At 37.8% G+C, this 23,605-nt stretch overlaps 2 protein-coding genes and 1 pseudogene across 5 annotated transcripts in view; 2 read left to right on the plus strand and 1 right to left on the minus strand.

Annotated features, from left to right (window-relative positions):
• PTBP3 (polypyrimidine tract binding protein 3) overlaps positions 1-23,605 on the minus strand; it is a 100,825-nt gene that overhangs the window by 57,348 nt on the left and 19,872 nt on the right. For 2 of the 4 annotated variants that reach the window (XM_036022055.1, XM_028532174.2), the window contains one exon: positions 2,869-2,944. In XM_036022055.1, coding sequence (XP_035877948.1) covers positions 2,869-2,944 — 76 coding nt within the window. Of the gene's footprint in view, positions 1-2,859; positions 2,945-23,605 lie in introns of all 4 variants that reach the window. The other 2 variants (XM_036022054.1, XM_028532166.2) reach the window with 1 other exon arrangement.
• LOC114513091 lies at positions 1,233-2,818 on the plus strand (annotated as a pseudogene).
• On the plus strand, positions 4,186-5,849 carry LOC114513099 (small nuclear ribonucleoprotein E-like). The gene has a single exon (XM_036022056.1). It carries the CDS (start codon positions 4,309-4,311, stop codon positions 4,585-4,587), a length of 279 nt encoding a protein of 92 aa, XP_035877949.1. The 5' UTR covers positions 4,186-4,308; the 3' UTR covers positions 4,588-5,849.

Genomic DNA, 23,605 nt, shown 5'->3' on the forward strand with positions numbered 1-23,605 from the left:
GCCTGGGTTGCAGGCCATGGCCCCCAGCAACAGTACGTTGACGTTTCTCTCTCTCTCTCTTTCTCCCTCCCTCCCCTCTCTAAAAATAAATAAATAAATAAATCTTTAAAAAAAAAAAAAAAAAGAAGAAGATTGTATTTATTAAACTGTAGAGAAAATGAAAGGCGGGAGAAAGGGAGAGAAACATCGAACAGTTGCCTCTTGCACATCCCCAACTAGGAACCTGGCCTGTAATCTAGGCACGTGCCCTGATGGGGAATTGAACTAGTCACCTTTTGGTTTGCGGGATAATGTGCAACCCACTGAGCTACACCAGTAAGGGCAATATTTGGCAATTTTGATTGCTAAACATTGTAAGCAATAGAATCTGTTTTATTCCTTTAAAGTGCCAAAGTTGAACTTCCAGTCAAAATGGCAATGTGGGTAAACACAGCTCGCCACCCCGCACAACCAAATCAAAAATAGAACTAAACTATAGAACAACCAGCATTCAGAACCATCAGAAATTGAGCTGAATGGAAGTCCTACAACTTTAGAATTAAAGAAGAAACCACATTGAGACTGGTAAGAGGAGCAGAGATAAAGAAAAGGCTTGTCTCACACCCACGTGTGGCAGATAAAAATTGGGAGGATATCTCAGGAGGAAGGCATCCCAGACCCATATTAGTCCCCCAGCCCAGGCTTCCAGTGCCAGGAAGATAATTCTCCATAACTTCCGGCTGTAAATACCAGCAGAGACTGAGACTGTGAAAGACAGAAACTGCTGGAATCTCAGGCAGTTCATCTTAAAGGAGCCACACACAGACTTACTCCCTCTGAGCTCCAGTGCCAGGGCATCAGATTAAAAGGCATCAGACATACAGAGAGGAACTAAATTATCTGGCATCAGGGTGAGAGCCAAGGGGCAGCTTTCTCCCAGACAGAAGTGCTGACAGAGGCTATTTTTCCTTTTCTAAGCCCTCCCCGCAACAAAGCAACAGAGCCAGCAGGTGGGTACCATATCTGAGACTTCATCAACCTGGGTCACACTGTTTGCCTCACCCTGGTGATTCCCTGAAACCCTGCCTCACCCAACTTTTGGACCCGCCCAGCCTATTTCCAGTGGCTTTTCTATATGAATGGCTTGTATGGCACAGGCTTCAGATTTTCCTAAATTCTCTCAAACAAGTTGCATCTGGCATCAGCGAGCCCCATACCTCTGGCTAAGTTATCCCAAGCCAGGACTAGCAGCAGCTGGTCTTAGTTCACAGCTCTTGTGGGCATCTCCAAGCACAGCACAAGTAGTTGCTATCTGCAGATAACTTTGTAGCTAATGGTGTGCGACCCAGGACAGAACACAGTTAGTGGCTGACCTTGGATGTGACAACAGCAACAAGGCTCAACTACAAGAGGAGGGTGCTCACATCACATCACATCACATCACCCTACCAGCTTGGGTAATAGAGGCTGTGCCACTGCACCCTACAGAACACCTTAAGTCACTCTCTCAAGCCTGGGAAGTGTAGTAGTTCTACCCAATACACAGAAACAAAGACAGGGAGGCTGCCAAAATGAGGAGACAAAGAAACATGGCCCAAATGAAAGAACAGAACAAAACTCCAGAAAAGAAGCTAAACAAAATGGAGAAAGGCAATCTTTTGTTGTTATATATAAACAGAGGCACTTCAACCTATGTTTGTAAGATGAGCAAAATAAGGGCAGCAGCAGGTCTTCCAACCTCAGTAGTAGGAGCTCCAGTAACAGCAGCAGTGACTGTGAGGGATGGTGGCCGCTGTAGCAGGACCTGCAACAGCCCAGAGGTTTCTCCTGAGCTTCTCAGATGCTCTGGTCAACGAGGACCCCCAGGCAGCATTAGAGGAGCTGACTAAGACTTTAGAAGAGAAACCAGATGATGCACAAAATTACTGTCAAAGAGCTTACTGTCATATCCTTCTTGGGAATTATTGTGATGCTGTTCCTGATGCAAAGAAATCTCTTGAACTTAATCCAAATAATCCTACTGCTGTGCTGAGAAAAGGGATGTGAATACCATAAAAAGACTATGCTGCTGCTCTAGAAACCTTTATAGAGGACAGAAATTAGTGTGGATGCTGATTTTATTATCTGGATTAAAAAGGTGCCAAGAAGCTCAGAATGAGTCACAATCCAATGTGTCTGTATCCCAGAGGGCTGATCAGTCTAAAATCAAGTATGGCTGGTATCAAACTGAATCTCAAGTAATTGTAATACTTATTATCAAGAATGTTCAGAAGAATGATGTAAATGTGGAATTTTCAGAAAAAAAATTGTCTGCTTTGGTGAAACTTCCTTCTGGGGAGGATTACAATTTGAAACTGAGGCTTTTTCATCCTATAATACGAGAACAGAGCACATGTAAAGTACTTTCACAAAGACTGAAATTAAAATGAAAAAAGCCAGGGGCTGTGAGATGGCAAAAGCTAGAGGGGCAAGGAGATGTGCCTAAGCCAAAACAGTTCCTCACAGATGCAAAGAACCTGTATCTATCATCATCTCATTATACAAGAAATTGGGATAAACTGATTGAAGACATTAAAGAAGAAGAAAAGAATGAGAAGTTGGAGAGAGATGCAGCTTTACACAAACTATTTCAGCAGATCTATTCAGATGGTTCTAATGAAGTGAAGCTTGCCATGAGGCAATCATTTATGGAGTCTGGTGGTACAGTTTTGAGTACCAACTGGTCTGATGCAGGTAAAAGGAAAGATGAAATCAATCCTAATGAAATGGAATGGAAAAAGTACTAAATAAATTAATTTTTTAAAAATGAGCAAAATAAGAACAATGTATTAAAAAATGGAAAGAAAACATTTCAGATTTTGAAAAAAAATGGAAACTCACCATACACACCTGCAGAAGGAGTAGAACTGTTCATGGTAAAAGGTCCGTTAATGATGCCAGAAGAAAGAAGCTCATCAGGTCCCCGCTGCAAAACAAGAGCAATATTCTGTTAATAAAGCAAGTCTCAAATAATGATCCATATTTACTACTAAAAATATAAAAGTCAGCATTACTTCATCTGTGTATTATCAAGGCATTTATGGGGATGTCTTCAAGAATCACAGAAGTTAAAGGTTGGAAGTGAACTTTATAGTACAGGAAAATTACTGCACATTTATACAACTGTCAGTTATTAGAAAACAGAACTGTCATCACATAATTGGGGCATAATCCTGTACCTTTTTTGATTAAGCCCAATCCTCTAACTTGTTACATTTGAACTACCAGAAACCAGATTGAATAGGTACATCCTGACACTGTTTTTGTAGTATATTTTTAAGTACACTTAGTATATTAAATATGTTAAGTTTCTATAATATATTTGATGCAATTTTTTTATCCTCTCCCAAGGACATTTTTTTCATTGCTTTATTTTTCTAAGAGAGAGAGAGAGAGAGGAAGGGAGGGAGGGGGAGAGAGAGAGATACATGATGTGAGATGGAAACATCAACTGGTTGCCTCCTGTACACACCCTGGCCAGAGACTGAACCTGCAACCTAGGTACATGCCCTGACTGGGATTCAACCCACAATCTTTTAGTCCATGGACAACATTCCAGCCAAGTCACACTGGCTAGGACTGCACGAAAATATTTTGTGTAGCACTCCCTAAGAATTCTAATTTTTTTTAGTAACTTTTTTAGGTTGAACACAAAGATGTAATTTATTTCTATATTGTCCAAATCCTTTGTATTCAGTGATTTTTCATATTAATCTTAAAAATAATCTTTAATGTATACTATTTCTTAAACCACTACTATTTAAGTAATTTATTCTTCAGGTTAAGAGTTTTGACCAATTCCAAAGCTGAACTCAGGTCAATGCCAAATGACAAGTCAGACAAGCTTTTCATTGTAACCCTAAGACCAATTTACCAAGATTTAAGTTTATGTTTAAAGAAGGACAATAAATACCATGTACAAGTTAAAACGTTAAAATGTTACCATTTGTTTAGCTTGATCAATTTTTTAAAAAGATTTATTTATTTATTTATTTTTAGAGAGAGAGAGAGGGAGGAAGAAGGAGAGGGACAGAAACATCCATGTGCAAGAGATACACGGATTGGTTGCCTCTCACATGCTCCCATGTGGGGACCTTGCCTCTAACCCAGGTATGTGCCCTGACCGGGAATCAAATCAGCAACCTTTAGGTTTGCAGGTTGGTGCTCAATCCACTGAGCCACACCAGCCAGCCACGGCAGCTTGATTGATTTTTAAGAAATATTTTTTATTCCAGAAGTAGCTTTTTGAGGGAGTGTGTGGGTTAGTGTGGTCTTTTGTCAGCTTCCACCATGGCATACCATGGCCAGAGCCAAAACGTACAGAAGGTGACAGTGCAGCCCATCAACCTTATCTTCAGATACTTGCAAAATAGGTCTCGGATTCAGGTGTGGCTTTATGAGCAAGTGAATATTCAGATAGAGGGCTGTATCATTGGTTTTCATGAATACATGAACCTTGTATTAGATGATGTAGAAGAGATTCATTCTAAAACAAAGTCAAGAAAACAACTAGGTCGGATCATGCTGAAAAGAGATAATGTTATGCTCCTCCAAAGTGTCTCCAATTAGAAATGACTAATGAAGAGAAAAATTGTTGAGAAGCAATAATTTGTATTTTGTAGGTGTTCTTTGCTGCAGGTAGTCCTTGGACATTTATTCATATTGTTTTGACTACCCTTTTGTTATTACCAGATGAAAATAAATGCTGTGATTGTTTTTATTAAAAAAATAGTTTTATCTCCTAGGTATAAAACTTAACTATCCTACAAATATTAAAGTAGCAATAGTGCTATAACAGATATTGTTTAGGTGTAAGTACCACTTCTAAAGGGAACAACTTCAGTCTTAGCTGAAGAAAGACAAACTACCAATGTGTTTGCCTAATAGAAATACAATTATTTAAACAATTTCTGTATTAGATATCTAGAAATGATTTTCTTTGGTTCTTCACTAGAAGTCATTGAGATAGCTTGGGACAAGAGGAAGAAATAAAGTAAGATTATAAGATAAAGTAAAATTGAAAATCTTAAATTCCAGAAAGGTGGGAATAACAGCCTCATTAAAGGATAGGTCTTCCTCATAATATCTGAAATACAGGTATTGGTAGCCAAAGACAGACTTTGTTCACTGACTACCTGCAGATGTAGAAGAGTGAATTTTTGCAGTCTTAAACGTAGTACAAATTTAAACATGACCAACATGTTTTTACGTATGAGGAGTTTGTAAAACGTGTTACTAATACATGTATCTTCTACATATATGTGAGTTTAGTATCAATGTTTCTATATGTAAATTGAGTTAATTTGATCTTAGAAAACACTTAAGAGATCACTAGCTCTTTTCTAGACTTGAAGGAATGTTAAAATATTAACTAAACATTAATTCTAGGTGGGTTACAGATTGAAATGTATAAGGCAAAACAATAAAGACTCTAGAAGGTAGTAAAAAGTGTATCTTCATAATCTTGGAGTAGGAAAAAAACATTTCTAAACAAGAAACAAAAACACAATTATAAAGGAAAATATCAATAAACTAGGCAACACAGAAATTCAGAATTTCATTTACAATCCATACAAATATTGAATCATTACATTGTACACCTGAAACTAATGTATGTCAAATATATCTCAATTTTTAAAGTACTTATTTAACAAAAAAATCACTAGATTAAAAAGGCAAGTCAAAGAGTAGGAGTAAATATTGAAATATCTACAATATATATCACCAATAGAAGTTTTATATCCAGAACTTACTAAGAAGGACAAAGGAGGGGAAAAAAACACCCTACAAGGAACCAAGAAAGAGTCAAGAATAACAGAAAATGACACAAGAATTGAACAAGCACCTTACAAATAAAGTGGTAGACTTTATTACTGTTCAGAGTATTTGTGCTCTCTGCTTCTTCTATGAAAGAACTACTCTTCGCCAACCATGGCCATGTGACTTATAATGCTTCCTGGGAGAAGAAGATACCTTCCTAGTCTACTGACATTGAGCATGGTTTTATGATTTCCTTTGACCTATGGAATACGAATGGACATGACCTACACTAAATCCATGTAGACTCTTCAGAAGATATTATGGTTTCTGCTAGTTTTTCCTCTTCCCCTCTTGAAACAAAAATACATCCCAAATAGGAGCTGCTCTTTCAGACTGATTCCCAGAATAAGAACATGTATAGCTATGCAAGGGCTACGAACATTTTAAGTAAATAAATGGTTTTTTCCCTCAATCATAGCAAAACAATTAATACTATAAACATATATGAAGAGACACCTAACCTCTTTGGTCATCAGGGAAATGGAAGTTAAAACCATAATGAAATATTACTGTGTTAAAAAGACTGAAATATCAAGTGTTGATAAGAATATAAAGTGACAGAACTCCTACATATTGCTAGAGGAAGTGTAAATTGGGACAACTTTGGAAAAATGACCCAATATAGTAAATCTGACTACAGGAATAACTTAGGATCCCTATGTATTCTACTCCTATGGATCCACTCAAGAGATTGCCTGCTTATGTGCACCTAAACATATGAGAATGTTCTCAGCATCATTATTTACTAACCAAACCAAATGTCATCAACTGTAAAACAGGTGAACAATTTACTATAAACACATTCAATGACTTGTAGCAATGAGAATGAACTGCTCCACACAATAACATAAATTGTTCTCACAAACATGAAAAGTCAGTCACAAAACAATGCATGCTCTATTATTGCATTTATATAGAGTTCAAAAATATAATCAAAGCTAAATTATACATCTAAGCTATACATCTAGATGCAAAAGATGGCAGTTGGACCCCTTCCTAACACCATACACAAAAAATTAACTCAAAAAGGGTATATATTGTATATACCTAAATGTAAAACTATAAAACTCTTAGAAGGAAACACAGAAGTAAAACTCCATGACTTTGGATTAAAATATGATTTCTTAACACCAAAGCATAAGTGACAAAAGAAAAAAAGATAACTAGATGAATTATATTTCATCAAGATTAAAATCTATTGTACTTCAAAGGACACCATCAAGAAAACGAAAAGACAAGCCAGAGAATTAGAGAAAACACTGGCTTATCATGAATCTGATGAGGGACTGGTATCCAGAACACATAAACTCTTATAACTCAGTAATAAAAAAACAAATAACCCAATTTTTTAAAAAGCAAAGATTTGAACAGTCATTTCTCCAAAGAAGATATACAAAATGGCCAAAAAAACACATGAAAAAATGTTCAACATCATTAGTCATTAAGAGTATGCAATTAAAACCATAAAAAGATCACTTCAAATTACAATTAAAGCCAGGATATCACCATATCACCGCATACCTATCACAACAATTAAAATGACAATATCAAATGCACGCAAGGATGTGAAAGAAACTGGATCTCCAGTGCACTGCTAATAGGAATGTAAAATAGCACTGTGGAAACAGTTTAGTGGTTTCTTAAAAAGTAAACATACATTATGCTGTACATCTGAAACTAATATAAAATAATATTAAATGTAAACTGTAATTTAAAAATTTTTTGAAAAACCCCTAAACATACATAGCAATCTCAAAATACCATCTGCTCAAAACAAAAATTCACATGTTCTATGATGGCATTTATACAACATTCTCAAAATAACAAAATTATAGAGATGGAAAACAGACCAATGGTTGCCAAGAGGCAAAGACAGTTGTGGAAGAATGGGAATATGATTATAAAAGGGTACCATAAAGGAGATCTTTGTGCTGATGAATTAGTTTTGTATCTTGACTGTGGTGACAGTTATATGAATCTACACATGCAATAAAATGAAACAGATTTATACAAAGGCATTGTATCAATGTCAGTGTGCTTGTTTTAATAGTGTACTATAATTAAGATGTAACAATTGGGGGAAAACGGTGAGTAGCACACAGGACCTCTCTATAGCATCTTTGCAACTTGCTGTGAAACTCATCTTCTCAAAATAAGTGAAAAAAAAAAAAAGAAAAAAACCATGACAAGAGACAGATCACTCTGAGCCAGAGGATTCCCGCCGACTTAAGAGATTTCTTGCTAAATCTCTTTAGCAAGAGATCTAGCTAACCCCCCCCCCCCCCCCCCCCCCCCCCCCCCCCCCCCCCCGGCTCAACCCTCAAGAGCAGATAAGACTGGTTCAGGTGTCAAATACCAAAGCTCATTCTCAGAGCTCATCCCTATCTCACACTATTATCTCTCACTATCCTTCTAAACAAGGATGGTCCAGAAGGCATCCATCCCTTCAAAGACAAGCATGTTCAGAAACAACCTCATGCGTTCCTTATGCATCTATATGTAAGGAAAAGAAGGGAAAGAATCAAAAGGCAGACAACATACATAGACACACACAAAAATCACACAACTCTAAATTATGAGCAAACAGTTCCTAAAATTTAAACAAATTTTTTGAAGAAAACGTAATAGGCTCTCCTAAATAAAACACAAAGGGATACAACCGCTTGGGAGGGAAGCAAATGAGAATTCTACTAAAGTAGTTAAAAGACAAACTGGGAGAAACCATAAAGCAGTGTCAGGAAGTCAGACATTTCAAAGAGATGGATGAGAAGGGTAAGAGAGCCAAAAGTGCAAAAAACACCTCTCTACCATTCGAAGGTGGTATCTGCTATAAGGAACCAACTCTTACTCTATAATTTCAGTTCAAAAAGCTGGAAAGAACAAATTTTCAAAAAAGCACTTTAATGGAGGCACATGACACTATCTAAAAGGTTTCTAGCCCTGACCGGTATGGTTCAGTTGGTTGGGTGCTCCCTTGCAAAGTGAAGGGGTGCTGGTTAGATTTCGAGTCACGGCATACCCCTTGGATTGTGGATTTCAGTCCCTAGTAGGGGCACACGTGAGGGGCAACTGCTTGATGTTTCTTTCTCACATGGCTTCTCTCCCTCCTTTTCTCCCTCTCTAAAAATAAGTAAATAAAATCTTAAATAAAATAATAAAATTAATTAAAAATAAAGTAAAATAAAATACTTTTAGAGACCATGTCAAGTTGTTAATACAAGCCCAGGCAAGGCTGGCCAGTTAAGAATCCAACAAGTTGATTTAGTTTTCTTGATGCACACATAACGTTTGTTTTAATTTAAGGAGAAAAGTTAGTAACTCATGGTTCTTTTTATTTCTACCTCATTCAATAAACTTCGTATCTAGTTTCCTAACAAATAAAAATCCAACCAATCATTAACATGAAATCATTTCTTGTTGCTTACTAAATCAAGTCTAAATGTACTGCGATGCCAATGAAAAGCTCTTTCTAATCTGGACTGCCTACTCACAATAACACTCTTCTCTGGTAATTTTCCCCAAATACATATTTATTCCCACCTTTTTAATTCTGCATTCCTGTCTCAAAAAAAACCCCTTCACTACATACCCAATCCTATTGGTGACAGATAAATAATACCACAACCTTGACAATCTTTCTTTCCTAAAAGTGAAGAGGTTGAATTTAATTTTGATTGTCTTTCAAAATTAAAATGTGTACAGTTCTAGGATTTTAGTACCTTTCACATAACAGATTCTTCAAATGTATAACTATCGATATGATACATTTGGTCAAATATGTATACCAAGTTTTTTTCTCAGTTACTTGGTGGTCTATTATTGTGCCTTATACTTGATTGTATTTACCCATTCCCTATAGCACATATGAGGTACATGGCTCTCTGCCTTAGCTATGCATTATAGTCACTTATCTAGTTTAAAATACTATATACCAGATCCTACCCCACATATTCTAACTAGTAGGTATAGGCTGAGGCCTGGACACCTTTATATTTCCACAGTTCTAATGTATAGCCAATTGAGAACTTCTTTAAATAGTACAGATGTTATCATGAACACAATAACAAAGTGGTTTAAAATATAATGTTCTAGAATAGACCAGATATACGCTTAAACAGGCTCTACAAACTTAACCTTTGTATGATACTACATATTCTTTAACCTCTCTAAGGCTCAGTCTGCTTATCTGTAAAATCAGAATCATAATGGTACCCATCCTCACGGGTTGTTCTGAGGATTAATATTTCTAATACATAGTTCTCATTAAACACTGACCAATAAATACTAATGATTAACTACTTAGTCCTTTTCAAAAGCTACATATGCCAATAGTTACATGTATGCAATGTAATTAGTATTGGACAGCAATTTCATGTCCAACAAAGGTGAAAGATATCATTCTTTCAATAAAGGAAAATTTCTAAAGTTTTAAAAAGAAATACCATCTCCCAATTCTAACAAAAAGAAAACTTCCTTTTCTCAGATGAATTAATGAGACTTCATTTTGAGATAAAACATTCTTAAAAATTTAAAACAATAATCTCATATTTTATGTAAAAAACTCTTACAATATGTATCCATTTCTAATAACTAGAGTTGGAACACTTTTTGTATATGATTGTACTAGAGATTATAAATAAAGTCCCATTTATAATTAACCTTTGAGAATGAGAAATAATAAAGCATGTATCTGCCTGGGCATTAGGATATTTCCTGCAGAACAATAATGAGATTTGTTTACAGGAAAAAGAAAATTTTCACTGTAACCATGCTTTTTGTAAGGATCTTTTTATTTATTTTTAAAAAGATTTTATTTATTTATTTTTAGAGAAGGGAAGGGAGGGAGAAAGAGGAGGAGATAAACATCAATGTGTGGTTGTCTTTCACGCACACCCTACCAGGGACCTGGCTTGCAACCCCGGCACACACCCTAGATCAGGAATCAAACCAGTGACCATTTGGGTTGCAGGCGAGCACTCAGTCCACTGAGCCACACCAACAAGGGCTGGAAGGATCTTTTTATATTTACTCATCCAATTATCTCAGAATAAATCTGTTGATGTTAAATAGACCATCTTTCATTTTGATAATTCACTTTCATCTTAATATGCACTTTATGTTATAATATATCTCTATGCTCCATTCTGTAACCCTTTTAACTGATAAGTTTTTGGCACGTTAAAGCGTTTTCATCATAGGACTTTCAGCCAAGATGGAGGCACAGGTAGATATACTTTGCCTCCTCACACGACCAAAAGGACAACAACTAATTAAAAACAAAAAACAACCAGAACTGACAGAAAATTGAACTGTATGGAATTATGACAACCAAGGAGTTAAAGAAGTATTCATCCAGACCAGTAGGAGGGGCAGAGAAGAGCAGCCAGGATGGAGAGGACATGGGGCAAGGTGGCTAGAGAACTGAAGCAGGCAAGGCGGCAGCGGCTGGTGGACCAGTCAGTCCTACATTTGTGTGTGGACAAACTGGGAGGAACAACTGGGGAAAGAGACAGACGCTGCAACCCAGGGTCCCAGCATAGGGAAATAAAGCCTCAAAACCTCTAACTAAAAAAACCTATGGGGGTTATGGCAGTGGGAGAAACTCCCAGCCTCACAGAAGAGTTCGTTGTAGAGACCCACAGGGGTCCTGGAATGTATACAAACCCACCCACCTGGAATAAGCACCAGAAGGGTCCAATTTGCTTGTGGGTAGCGGGGGAAGTGACTGAAAGCCTGCCAAAAGCTGAGTAAGCGGCAGTGTTCCCTCTTGGACCCCTCCCCCACATACAGCACTACAATGCAGGCAAGTGGGTTGCTCCACCCTGGTAAATATGTGAGGCTCTGCAATGTAATAGGAGCACAGAGACAAAAAATATATAGCCCAAATGAAAGAACAGATCAAAGCAATGAAAAAAAAAATAGCACCAAGCAATGAAGAGTTAGCCAACCTATCAAATGCACACTGTTCAAAACACTGGTAATGAGGATGCTCACAAGAATGGTTGAGTATGGTCGCAAAATAGAGGAAAAAATGAAGGCTATAAAAATGAAATAAAGGAAAATATACAGGAATCAACAGTGAAGAGAAGGAAACTGGGACTTGACTCAACGATCTGGAGCAGAAGGAAGAAATAACCCGTCAACCAGAACAGAACGAAGAAATAAGAATTCGAAAAATGAAGAGAGGCTTAGGAACATCCAGGACAACTTTTAAATGTTCCAATATCCAAAACATAGGGGTGCCAGAAGGAGAAGAGGAAGATCAAGAAATTGAAAACTGACTTCCGGCAAGATGGAGGCATAGGCGGATGCACCGGTACCTCCACGCACAATCAAGATTAGAACAACAACAATTTAGAGGCAGAATAACACCCAGAACTGACAGAGAATTTATCTGAATGGAAGTCAGACAGCCAAGAAGTTGAAGTAGACTTGTTCACCCAGACAGGTAGGCAGGGCGGAGCCAGGCGGGCGCGGGTCGGCAGCGGCGCGCGGTGATCGGGGAGAACTCGGCGTGAACTGGGCACGAACTGGGCTCGAACTCCGCGTGTAAGCCATCCGGAGCGGGCAAGATCGCAGCAGTGTGAGTGCGCAAGCGGCCGCTGGCGGACCCAGTGACGCAGCGATTGTGGACCAGGGCAGAGCGTGCAATCCAGGATCCCAGAGAAGGGACTGTGTTCCCGGGAGAATGGAACCACCGCCATTGTTCCCTCCCGCCCCTGCACTCGTCCCCACGTACAACGTCACAATCTAGCGACTGGGGTGCCCAGCCCTGGTAAACACCTAAGGCTCCGCCCCTCACTGTAATGAGAGCGACGAGACCGGAAAAAACAGGAAAAAAAAAAAAGGAAAGACAGGGAAAAATATATTTCCAACAGAAGAATAGATCAGTCCCCCAAGACTCGTCCTTTTGAGCGACCAAGAAATAGCCAATCTATCAGATGCACAGTTCAAAACACTGGTGATAAGAAAGCTCACAGAATCGATTGATTTTGGGTGCAATTTAGATGAAAGGACGCAGGTTACCATAAAAGAGATGCAGGAAGATACACGGAGGAGAGCCAATAATGAAGGGAAGGAAACTGGGTCTCAAAACAAATACAGTGAACCAGAAGGAAGACAGAAACAACCAAGCAGGAAAGCATGAAGAAATAAGAATTCAAAAAATGAGGAGAAGCTTAGGAACCTTAAGGACATCTTTAAACGTTCCAACATCCGAATTATAGGGGTACCAGAAGGGGAAGGGGAAACACAACAGATTGAGCACGTATTTGAACAAATAATAAAGGAGAACTTTCCCAATCTGGCAAAGGAAATAGTCTTCCAAGAAATCCAAGAAGCTCAGAGAGCCCCAAATAAGTTGGACCCAAGAAGAAACACACCAAGGCACATCATAATTACATTAGCCAAGGTAAAAATGAAGGAGAGAATCCTAGAAGCAGCAAGAGATAAGGGGACAGTCACCTACAATGGAGTTCCCATCAGACTGTCAGCTGATTTCTCAAAAGACACCTTACAGGCAAGAAGGGGCTGGAAAGAAATATTCCAAGTCATGAAAGACAAGGACCTACATCCCAGACTGCTCTATCCAGCAAAGCTTTCATTTAGAATGGAAGGGCAGATAAAGTACTTCCCAGATAAGGTCAAGTTAAAGGAGTCCACCATCACTAAGTCCTTCTTTATATGAAATGTTATAAGGGGACTTATCTAAGAAAAAGATGATAAAAAATATGAACAGTAAGAAGACCACAAACTCACAATTATTAACAACTGAATCTAAAAAAAAAAAAAATAAAACAAAAACAAACTAAGCAAACAACTAGAACAGGAATAGATTCACGGAATTGGAGATCACATGGAGGATCATCAGTGGGGAGGGAGAGGGGAGAGAATGGGGGAAACGGTACAAGAAATAAGAAGCATAATTGGTAGGCACAAAATAGACAGGGGGAGATTAAGAATAGTATAGGAAATGGAGAAACCAAAGAACTTGTATGTACAATCCATGGACATGAACTAAAGTGGGAGAATGATGGAGGGAAGGCATGCAGGGTAGAGAGGAATAAAGGGGAGAAAAAAATGAGACAACTGTAATACCATAATCAATAAAATATATTTTAAAAAGTTTTCATCATAATTACTTTTAATGAATTCTTAAAAATCCATAATGGCATACTAATTATTCCCCTATTATTAAATATTGGTATTATTTGCAGTTTGTTGCTATAAATTATGCTGTATTAACTCTTTTAAAATATTGAATTTTCTATATTTTTCATTCTATCCATAGAATATTCAAAAGTGAAATAATTGTTCCTTTTTGAGTGGAAGATAAAACTGCAAGAAATTGCAAATTCCTACTTAATGTAGAGTAACTTCAAGTTACTACTATACTACACGGGATCATGAAGAAGCATTTTTATTTCCACAGAGGTCTTTCAAATACCATTAGTATTAGCACATGGCCATCTCATTTTAATATTACTCAAGATTTTGGATCAGTTCATAAAGAGAGGCCTTTTGCCTTCTCCTGGGAAGTAATCTCTAAGGCCCTGGAAGGCCATGCCTGAGAAGTGTCTTTTTTAAATCTGGGGGCTTTGTATCACAGTCTGAGGGTAAGGGTTTGCCACACCAAAAAAAAGACCAACAATGTGATTTGGGAAGGGGGAGGGGGTTTGGGGCCTATCTGGAGAGGCTGGAGACTGAAGACTGAGATCAGCTTCAAAAACAATTATGCCTATATAAAAGAGCCACCTCAATAAAAAATGCAAAAAATCACCAAAGTACAGATGCATGCCCCTGTTTAACAATACTTCATGAGTACTGTCACATACTAATGCCAAGAAAGTAATCCTGACTTCATGGGGAGAGGACAAAGGAAGCTCTGTGTTTGGTACTTACCCATACTCTGCCCTATGTGTTTTTTCCCTGGGCTAATTTAAATCTATTATCCTCCCCCTGTAATAACTAGTAACTATAAGTATAACAGCATTCAGTGAGTTCTACAAATCCTTCTAGCAAATTATGGTGCCTGAAGGTATTTTTGGAAACCTTCCAGAAAATACAATTAGTGTCAGAAGTGAGGGTAGACTTTTGCAGACTGTGTTCCCTAATTTTGCAGATGGCCCAACTCTTCTCATGATTAAACGTTACATCAATAAAATATAATAAAACTATTCATTTAACAGATTTTTTAACTTTATTCTTCACCTTTAAATTACCATTTCAACTTCTAACTATAAAAAAAATTTAATCTAAAAAGTGGCAAAATATTCAAGCACAGAAAAAGAAAATTTAACTTAAATTTATATAGCATCTGAAATAAATTGATGCAAAAATTTAACTGTCACATTTAACATATCCACATAAAATATAAACTATCATAATAAAGAAATGGTGAACAATGCTAAGTCTTTGAAATAAAAAACTCCATTTATTTATATATATAAATATATATATATAAGCTCCATTTATATTTATATATAAAACTCCTCTACTAGGTCTTTCAATAGTAACAGGAAGAGCTTTTTTTAAAAAAAAGAATACACCAAAATATGCATAAGTAAAGCAAACCCTACAGTAGTGTATAAAATGTTGGTGTGACTATTTTTACTGCCATACTACATAAGAAAATAAAACATTGGAGCCTGAAAGTTCACATCTAGAAATTCTATTTTATATTAGAGATGGGGTTTACCATTCATCATATAGGATAAATAGTACATCTCTTAAATAATATGATACTTAAAAAACCTGTAACTTATTGACCCTAATCATTTCGGGATACGATAAAAGACAAAAAGAGCAAAAGCAGCTTACATTTAAAAATACAGTCATAAAAATACTCTGATAATCATCATTTTCTGCCCTAGATTTTCCCCTCAAGAATTTTCAAATTACAGAAAATAAAGGCTGTTAAAAATATTATAAAGCTCAAGTACCAAGAGTCATATTACTTTGTAAAACTTTGTAAAAGCTGAGAAAAACACAATTAGTTCTGTTATTACTTTAAAGTCAGTTCTCTTCTTTTAAAAAATGACTTCTTTTCTAGACATAAATTCTCCTGAAAACAGAATACTACCTGTAATTATTCAGTAACAAACAAAAACTATCTTTGAAAAGTATACTTAATATTTATAAACAAAGTCTGAAAAGTAATTTTCCATTATCATAAAGGAAGAGCAATGCAGACCCAGGTAAAATTCAGTATCTCTAATAAGTCTGACTGCTATAAGAAATTATGGCTTAAGACATGGAAGATAAGCAGAAGGAAGACGTTTAAAAAATAAACTAAAAGTTTGTTTGGATGAGTGAGTATAGATGATGATCAAGAGAAGGAGATTATTAAAAAGGGAGAGAAAAAAAAGACTGCATCACAGGTAAACGATTTACCATTATAGTAAAAGACTTTAACAAGCCAAATAATAGAGACATCATGGGGTGGGGGTGGGGGGCGGGTGATGCATGAACAACACTGGATCAACAGTCTCCTTAGGAACACACAGTAAATTTACACAAGTACAGCAGTTGTTCTGTGTACTTGTCAGCTCTCTGGCTAAGTCAACACACCAATCCGCTTCACTACCTCAAGTATCAATTATTGAAGCTCTCTCCTGCTGAAGAATAATTAAATACACCAGACCAACAAAGCAAAGGAATACTGTAATTAAGCAGTACAAATAAGGTGTTGCATTATCAAATTTGATGGGAAGTGGTTTATTAACATTAAAGTGAGATGATTAATATGATATCAGACAATCCACAAAACTGAGAAATAGACACTAAAATAACATATAAGGAAGATTCTGAAAATAAACCATTAACTCATGGTTAAACTTCAAATCATACCTAAAACTGACATGAAATTCAAGGATAAGATCATTTGTTTTAATCTATCAAGATACAATAACCATGAAAAAAGAGATTTTAAAAAGTCCCAATGTTCCACAATCCTAGAACTATCTTTTATTAAATAAAGAAACTTAAATACTGAAATTAATATCCACTTACTACCTTGAAATCAAGGTAGTCAGTCCCTCTATAGTTCTAGCAGACTATCTAGTGACCCATTGTGAGCACATAATCGGAACAGAAAACTCATGCTCATCCTGTTGTTATTATGTTTTTTTATAAATAAAAACAAAAGTAACTGGTATGTAGAATCTCGCCATATTACACACCTTTGTTGATTACAGTCTATTCACCTTTACATCCTCCTCCACAGAACCTACTATAAGGTTTTCCATGCAATCTATGTTCAAATGGTTTTTTGCTTATAAAAATGAGTAACTAAAGCTAAGGGAATAAACTGCATGAGGTTTTCAGATTGTGAGGCAGTATGAGATAATTTCAAGTTTGTCTGTTTTTTAACATTTAGTCTTTTGTTAATTTTAACCATTTCAACGCCTATTACTCTAAACACATCCAAAACCCAAAGGCACTAGCTATTTATTGGTAACTACCCTAAAAAAAGACTTGGAGATCGTGTCTCCAACAAACACTGTGGGACCATCAACATTTCATCTACTAAAGGGTATGATTATTCCAAACTGTATTTACTTCCTAAAGAACAGTTACTTACTCCCCCTTGCTCACCCCGCAAACAAAAAGTTACCAAATTGTAACATTTTCCTTCCCAAGGCTACCACCATTGAATTTATTTTTAGGAAGTGAGAATAAAAAGGGTGATAGTTAAAGATGGGACAAGTTCTTCAAATGTACAAATGTGGCAATGTATAAAATCCTCTATGACACAATTTCAATAAAATGATTTTGATTGCTTTTGTTTTATGTGGGCACCTTAGCAATAAGACACTAATAGTTTTTTTAAATTTATTAATTTTAGACATAGAGGAAGAGGGAGAGAAAGGCAGAGAGGGAAAAGGGGAGGGAGAGACAGAGAAAGAGAGAGAAACATTGTTTTGTTGTTCCACTTATTTATGCATTTCATGGGTTGTTTCTTACATGTGCCCTCACCAGGGATTAAACTGCAATGTTGGCATATTGGGATGATACTGTAACCAACCAAGCTAGCTGGCCAGAGCCATTACCACATTTTTTAATGACTAGTAATTATTCCTTTAAAAGCCTCTAATTAATGAAATACAATTTCACCACAATGCCATTCACCTGAGTATTTATTTAGCTCCTATTATATAGGCATAACCCACACATACTAAATTCTGTATGTATGAAGGTATGTCCAGAAAGTATCCAGCCATGCAATTAACATGAATAGAGACATTTATCGAAAAAGATACCAGAAACACTGAACACAGGACAATGACACCTCAGTCCCCTTCAAAGTAAGCACCCTCACACAGTTCTCCCAATTGCCATTAGCTGTCCCACAGTGTTTCCTGAATCTCACTGACAGTCTGAAATCTCTTCTCTTTCAAAGATGATTTTAGTTTTAGGAAAAGCCAGAAGTCACAGGGCACAAAATCTGGTCTGTAGAGGGGCTGAGTCACCTGGGTGATTTGATGTTTCACAAAAAAACTGCATAAGATGTGATGCATGAGCAGGCGCACTGCTGTGATGAAGTTACCAATCACTAACGTCAGCCTTTTGAATCATCGGAATAGTTTCTGTGGACGAATGTTCAAGCTTAATGCAAAATGTGATGCAGATTTGTTGCTCTACTCACTCAGTCATTTTGAATGCATGGGCCACACAGTACACATGCTCACTCAACAGCATCTACCACTTCCACTGACTAGTACAGTCAAGTCGTCATTGTTCACACATGCACATTCTAGTCCATTCTCCTTGGCTTCCAGGTTACATTGATGTCACACAAACTGTTCTCATCATATTAACCTTGATTGGACTTTTTCGAGACAGACCTCACATAACTGTCATAGCAATAATATTCATTCACTCAACAAATCCAACAAATATTTACTGAGCACCAAACTGAGAGGTCTTCATCCAGTGGGGAAAATCCCAGGGAACAGATGAAAAATCCCTGCCCTTATTTTATGGAGTCTACAATCTTACAAAAGAAAAAAGTAATAAAGAAAATTATGTAATATGCTTTAAAGTCATAAGTGCTTTTTAAAAAGTGGGATAAGGAACAGCCTGGGATAAAGAGAATTACATTTTTAAGTAGATAGTCACAGAAAGATGTAAGACAAAGCAGCATATAAGCAGTCTTAAAGACAGCAGAAAGAGGGAAGAATGTTGTAGGCAGAGGAAACTGAGATAGAATGCCCTGCATGTTCTAGAAAACAGTGAGGGAGTAACCGTGATGGAAAGAAGTGAGCAAAGGAAGAACAGATGAGGAGTGGCACAGGTGGGCACAGGTAACCAGGTTCTTGGTGATGGGGACAAAGAATTGAACCGAACACCCACAGTTTATAGCAGAGAACATGGGAGCAGGCCAACTCCAAGCAGCGACCTCATGGGCTGTAGGGACTCTATTCTTATAGGGCGGATCCTTCCTGGCTAGTTTTGGCAGGCTTTTACTGAGAATGTACAAGTAGTTATATTACTTTAAAGCTACTGCACATGTGGTCTCCCATAATTTTCCCTGATTGGCCACCAGGGAAGGGGGCCTCCACAATGTTACCTAGTTGACTCCCCCTTCTCCTGGGGTCCCCCTGTATTAGGTTCCCCTTTCCCATCACCAGAGAATTATAGCTCTCCATGTTAAAGATTGCTGAAAAGGAAAGGCATTATTTATTCAAGTTACAGAGACTTAAGAGTAATGACTTAATGTCTTCATCAAAATCCTAAAGTCCCTTAAAACCTCACAAACACACACAGTCCTTCCTTCCCCACTTTGCCCAGTCTGGGGTACCATATCTCAGAAAAAGAAATAGGAGTCCCCGGCTCAGGCAGCCCCCAATTCTTCCCAGTAATCCGTGCTCAGCTGGTAGGCCTCCCTCAGTTCCTGGCACCATCAGCTGTGTCGCAGGGATCTATAGCTCTTATTCCAAAACCCCATGGCACTTTCTCATGGCCCACCAACAAGAATCCTTTCTCCCCTTTCCTTCCTGCACCATCTCTCCTGCATTCTTCCCAACTGCTAAGAGAGAAATCTGCGTCACTGCTACATCTTGCTTTCCAGCTTCCAAAGCTGCATGGCAAAGGGAGACCCAAAGCTGTGGGATTCTCCCCTGCCGAAGCCACATGGCAGTTCTCTGTTAAAGCTGTGTGCTGATTCTCTGCTAAAGCCACATGGTGATTCTCTGCCAAAGCTGCGTGGTGGTTCTCAGCTAAAGCTGTGTGGTTCTTCCTCACATGGCTGTGGGGGTCCCCACTCTGGCCAAAGCCACGTGGTTATCTCTTCAAGGACTGCTGCATCTGGGTTTAAATCCCCAAGCCAATCTTTCTCTGTAGCCCCATTTCTGACTCATCCCACAATTGGCTACACTTGCCAGCACTCCCATATCCTTTCAGGTTTACTGGGCTGCCATGAGTGTGGGCAGGTGTGGCCCCATGGCATGGAGCCAATCATCTCCAAGCTCTCACGCAGGCGCTGTAACCAGGGGGAGTTGCCTCCCAGTTATGTCTTGGGTAGAAGTCACTTCTATCCACCTGGCTCAAAGCATGGCCACAGCTATTCAACATATCTATGAAACCAGTTAAAGGTTATAGATATGTTAAATGACCATGCCAGAGGTTAGCTGCAAAGCTGTTGCTATGCAAAACAACTGAATGGCCCTGCTTCATGTATCCCATCCCCCAGCTCAGACTTGTGAGGGTGAGGACATCCCACTTTTTAATATTTCCTGGACACCCTGAGTTCTAGACCTCATTACAAATCCTTCTTTTGGGGCCCCTGGCTGCACCCTCTTACAGGAGGACGTGTTATAGCAGGTGGTGCCTTGAAGGCCATTCTAAAAAAAAATGTTACTGGGCGAAATGAGGCACAGAGTGTTTAATATAGGAATGACATGATCTGATTTACTTTCTAAATGATCACTCTGGCTGTTGTGTTGAGAATATATCTTCCCAAGGAGGGAAGCATGGATTCTAGTAAGGAAACTATGATGATAATCCAGATGAGGGGCCAAGGGAGTGGCAGTTACTATAGAGTGTTGGGAACCACCCTGTCTGGTTTCAGAAGCTGTAACCCCACTATGGCTAAGGCTGAGTGAGAGACCCTGGGACCCTAACCCACTAAAGAGACAAAGCTTATCCCCCTGACAGGAGCACTGCCTCTGTCCACTTCACTACACCCTGCCTGGCCCCCCAGTGCATGACTGGTTAGCCAATGACAGTAAGATTCCTCAAGGGAGGGATGACCTAAGACAGGCATGGTCACAAGGGGGCCCTCAGGGAAGGACTTGGGGGGTCTATGGAGAAAGGGGGTGATGGACCCTCACCCCTTGGCTTTGACAGAGACTGAGTCCTCATTCTGTCTGCAAGAAGTCTCCTAATCTCTTGGTTGCCTTACTTCCCCTGTTCGACCTAAGCCTGCAACAATGTTAGAGGTGGGTGCAGCCCTGTGCTGGAAAGGACGTGTTCCCGGGTGTGATCAGGCCTAAGAAAGAATGCATAAAATCCTTGAAACCTGCTTTGCTAATGCCCTCAATTTAAATGATAAGGATCCAAGCATGAAATGAGTTTGTTTCCCTAAAGTTTCACAACCCTTTAGCTATCTGATCCTGACTCAAAATAGGCCCCCTGAGTTCTTTGAATGTTCTCTATTTGATCATTGCTGCCTGACAATGACTGATGAGCTTTCCATATATGCCTTGTATTCCTATGCAAATTAAAGCCAATTAAAGCCTTTCTGGGCAAGGGTCAGCACGTTCTCCTCTGAGAGAGTGGCCATGCCATCCCTTCTCCTCCACAGGACTCGGCAGTCCCTGTGAATCTGCCTCATCTCAGCCATGACACGGCAAGACACTGTGAATGAGAGTCTGCATCAATAGAGCAGTTGGATTTTGAACATACTTAGATTTGCTAATGAATTAGATATTGGTGGGAGAAACAAAAAAAAGAAGCCAAAGATGTCACAGTTGTTCCAAATAGACTTTAGTGTAAAATATTCTTGTCCTATAGTCAGTCCACAGACATTTTAAAGTTTATATACATGTTATCTAATTCTCAAAACTTACAAAATAGGTATTATCCCTCAAAGAATGAAACATCAGAGACTATTTGACATAGGTCAGAAAGGGTAAATGGTTTATTTCTCACCCCACATAGCTGTTTTTTTCTCAGTCTAATAAACAAATCTCCCCTTGGTATGTCATGCCAACCCTCTGATCCATTTATGCCACCACCATCTAGGCATTATTTTATATTAGAACTGGACATAAAGATATATGTATGGAATAACCTTTTACAAAAACAAAATAAAATGCAAGGATAGCTAATGCTTACTGATTGCTTAATATGTGCCAGGTACTATTATTCTATGCACTTTATCATACATATTTCATATAAACTAGGAAGCCTTCATTTGTTAAGACCCGTAACAATCTAGAAAGAAGAAGTGCTGCCAGTTAATTATCATATAGCATCAACTTTAAGAAACACCCTGATATCAAAAATGTTAATATAAAAAAATGTGCACATTAGAATCAATGAAATACCAAAACTTCACAAAATTCTACACATTGACTACTATTATGTAACAAACGTTGGTTCAAAATACTATATCCCACATCCCATTCATTTAAAAAAAACAGTTTTATCACTTTATGCATTTTAAGTTTTCAGACTTCTCCAATCGGTGTGCTGCACGAATTTTAAAAACCTGCGACACCTGACTATTTAGTCAGGGGCACTGACCTCTTTTCCCTTAGACTGTCAAATAAAAAATGACAAGAGCCAACACAACAATAGCCATCCAGTGTGAATGAATCAAAATTACACTTTTTGGGGGGTCATATCAGCAAGAAAAGTAACATGCTATTTTTCGAACTATAAGATGCAACCCCCCCCCCCCAAATTTGGGAGGAATAATGGTAGTTAATGCTGCTGTTGAGTTCTCTTTACATTTTACATTGGTGAAATATTATGTTATTTATGTTATTAAATATTTTGCCATATATTTTTTGCTTCAAAAAACTTTTTTCCTATTTTCCTCCTCTAAAACCTAGGTGTGTCTTATGGTTCGAAAAATACAGGTAATTTTTGGTGTGCTGCAGAATTTTAGTAATTAGTTTATGAGTGCCGTGAGATGAAAAAGGTTAAAAATTGCCGTCCTAAGACAAGCGGAAATTGTTCTCTCTTCCACTATGGCTGCCAGAAAAAAAAAAAATCTTATCATAAAACTGCTTACAAGTGCTATTTCTAACAAAGGAGTCTTGGGATCACCTGAGTTCTGAAAACATAGCTATGCCTGGTAAAAAGTAATAATGGTCTGTGTTTTGGTTAGTTGTTATGTTTAATAATTTACTGCACTAGTAGTACTACTTACACTGACAACTATTTTCTGAAATATACACTTAAGTTTTTTTTGAGCCACTCATTGAAACTTCCTTCTTCTCACATTCATAAATAAAAGTTAACAATTTTTAAGATTTCTCATAACACAGAGTCAGAAAACTTAATGTCATTTTACAATTGAGGAAATGAAGGTATAAATGAGTTAAGTAACTTACATAAACCAAACAACAAAGAGTTGGGGTCATGATTCAAACCCATGTTGACCAATTTCAGGGTCCATGCTTTTAATAACTATAATAACTACAAAATATTAAACCATCACTGTTCTCACAGTAAGAAATTAGTCAAAGAAGTTACTGTAAATCCATGCAATGAAATACCAGGTAGTTATTAAAATGATGAAACATCATACTTACCA

This window comes from Phyllostomus discolor, chromosome 3, assembly GCF_004126475.2.
Source record: "Phyllostomus discolor isolate MPI-MPIP mPhyDis1 chromosome 3, mPhyDis1.pri.v3, whole genome shotgun sequence".
NCBI classification, from domain to species: domain Eukaryota; kingdom Metazoa; phylum Chordata; class Mammalia; order Chiroptera; family Phyllostomidae; genus Phyllostomus; species Phyllostomus discolor.

Excerpts from the sequence above, each read along its gene's own strand:
- LOC114513099 (XM_036022056.1), top strand. The coding sequence starts at position 4,309 with ATGGCATACCATGGCCAGAGCCAAAACGTACAGAAGGTGACAGTGCAG.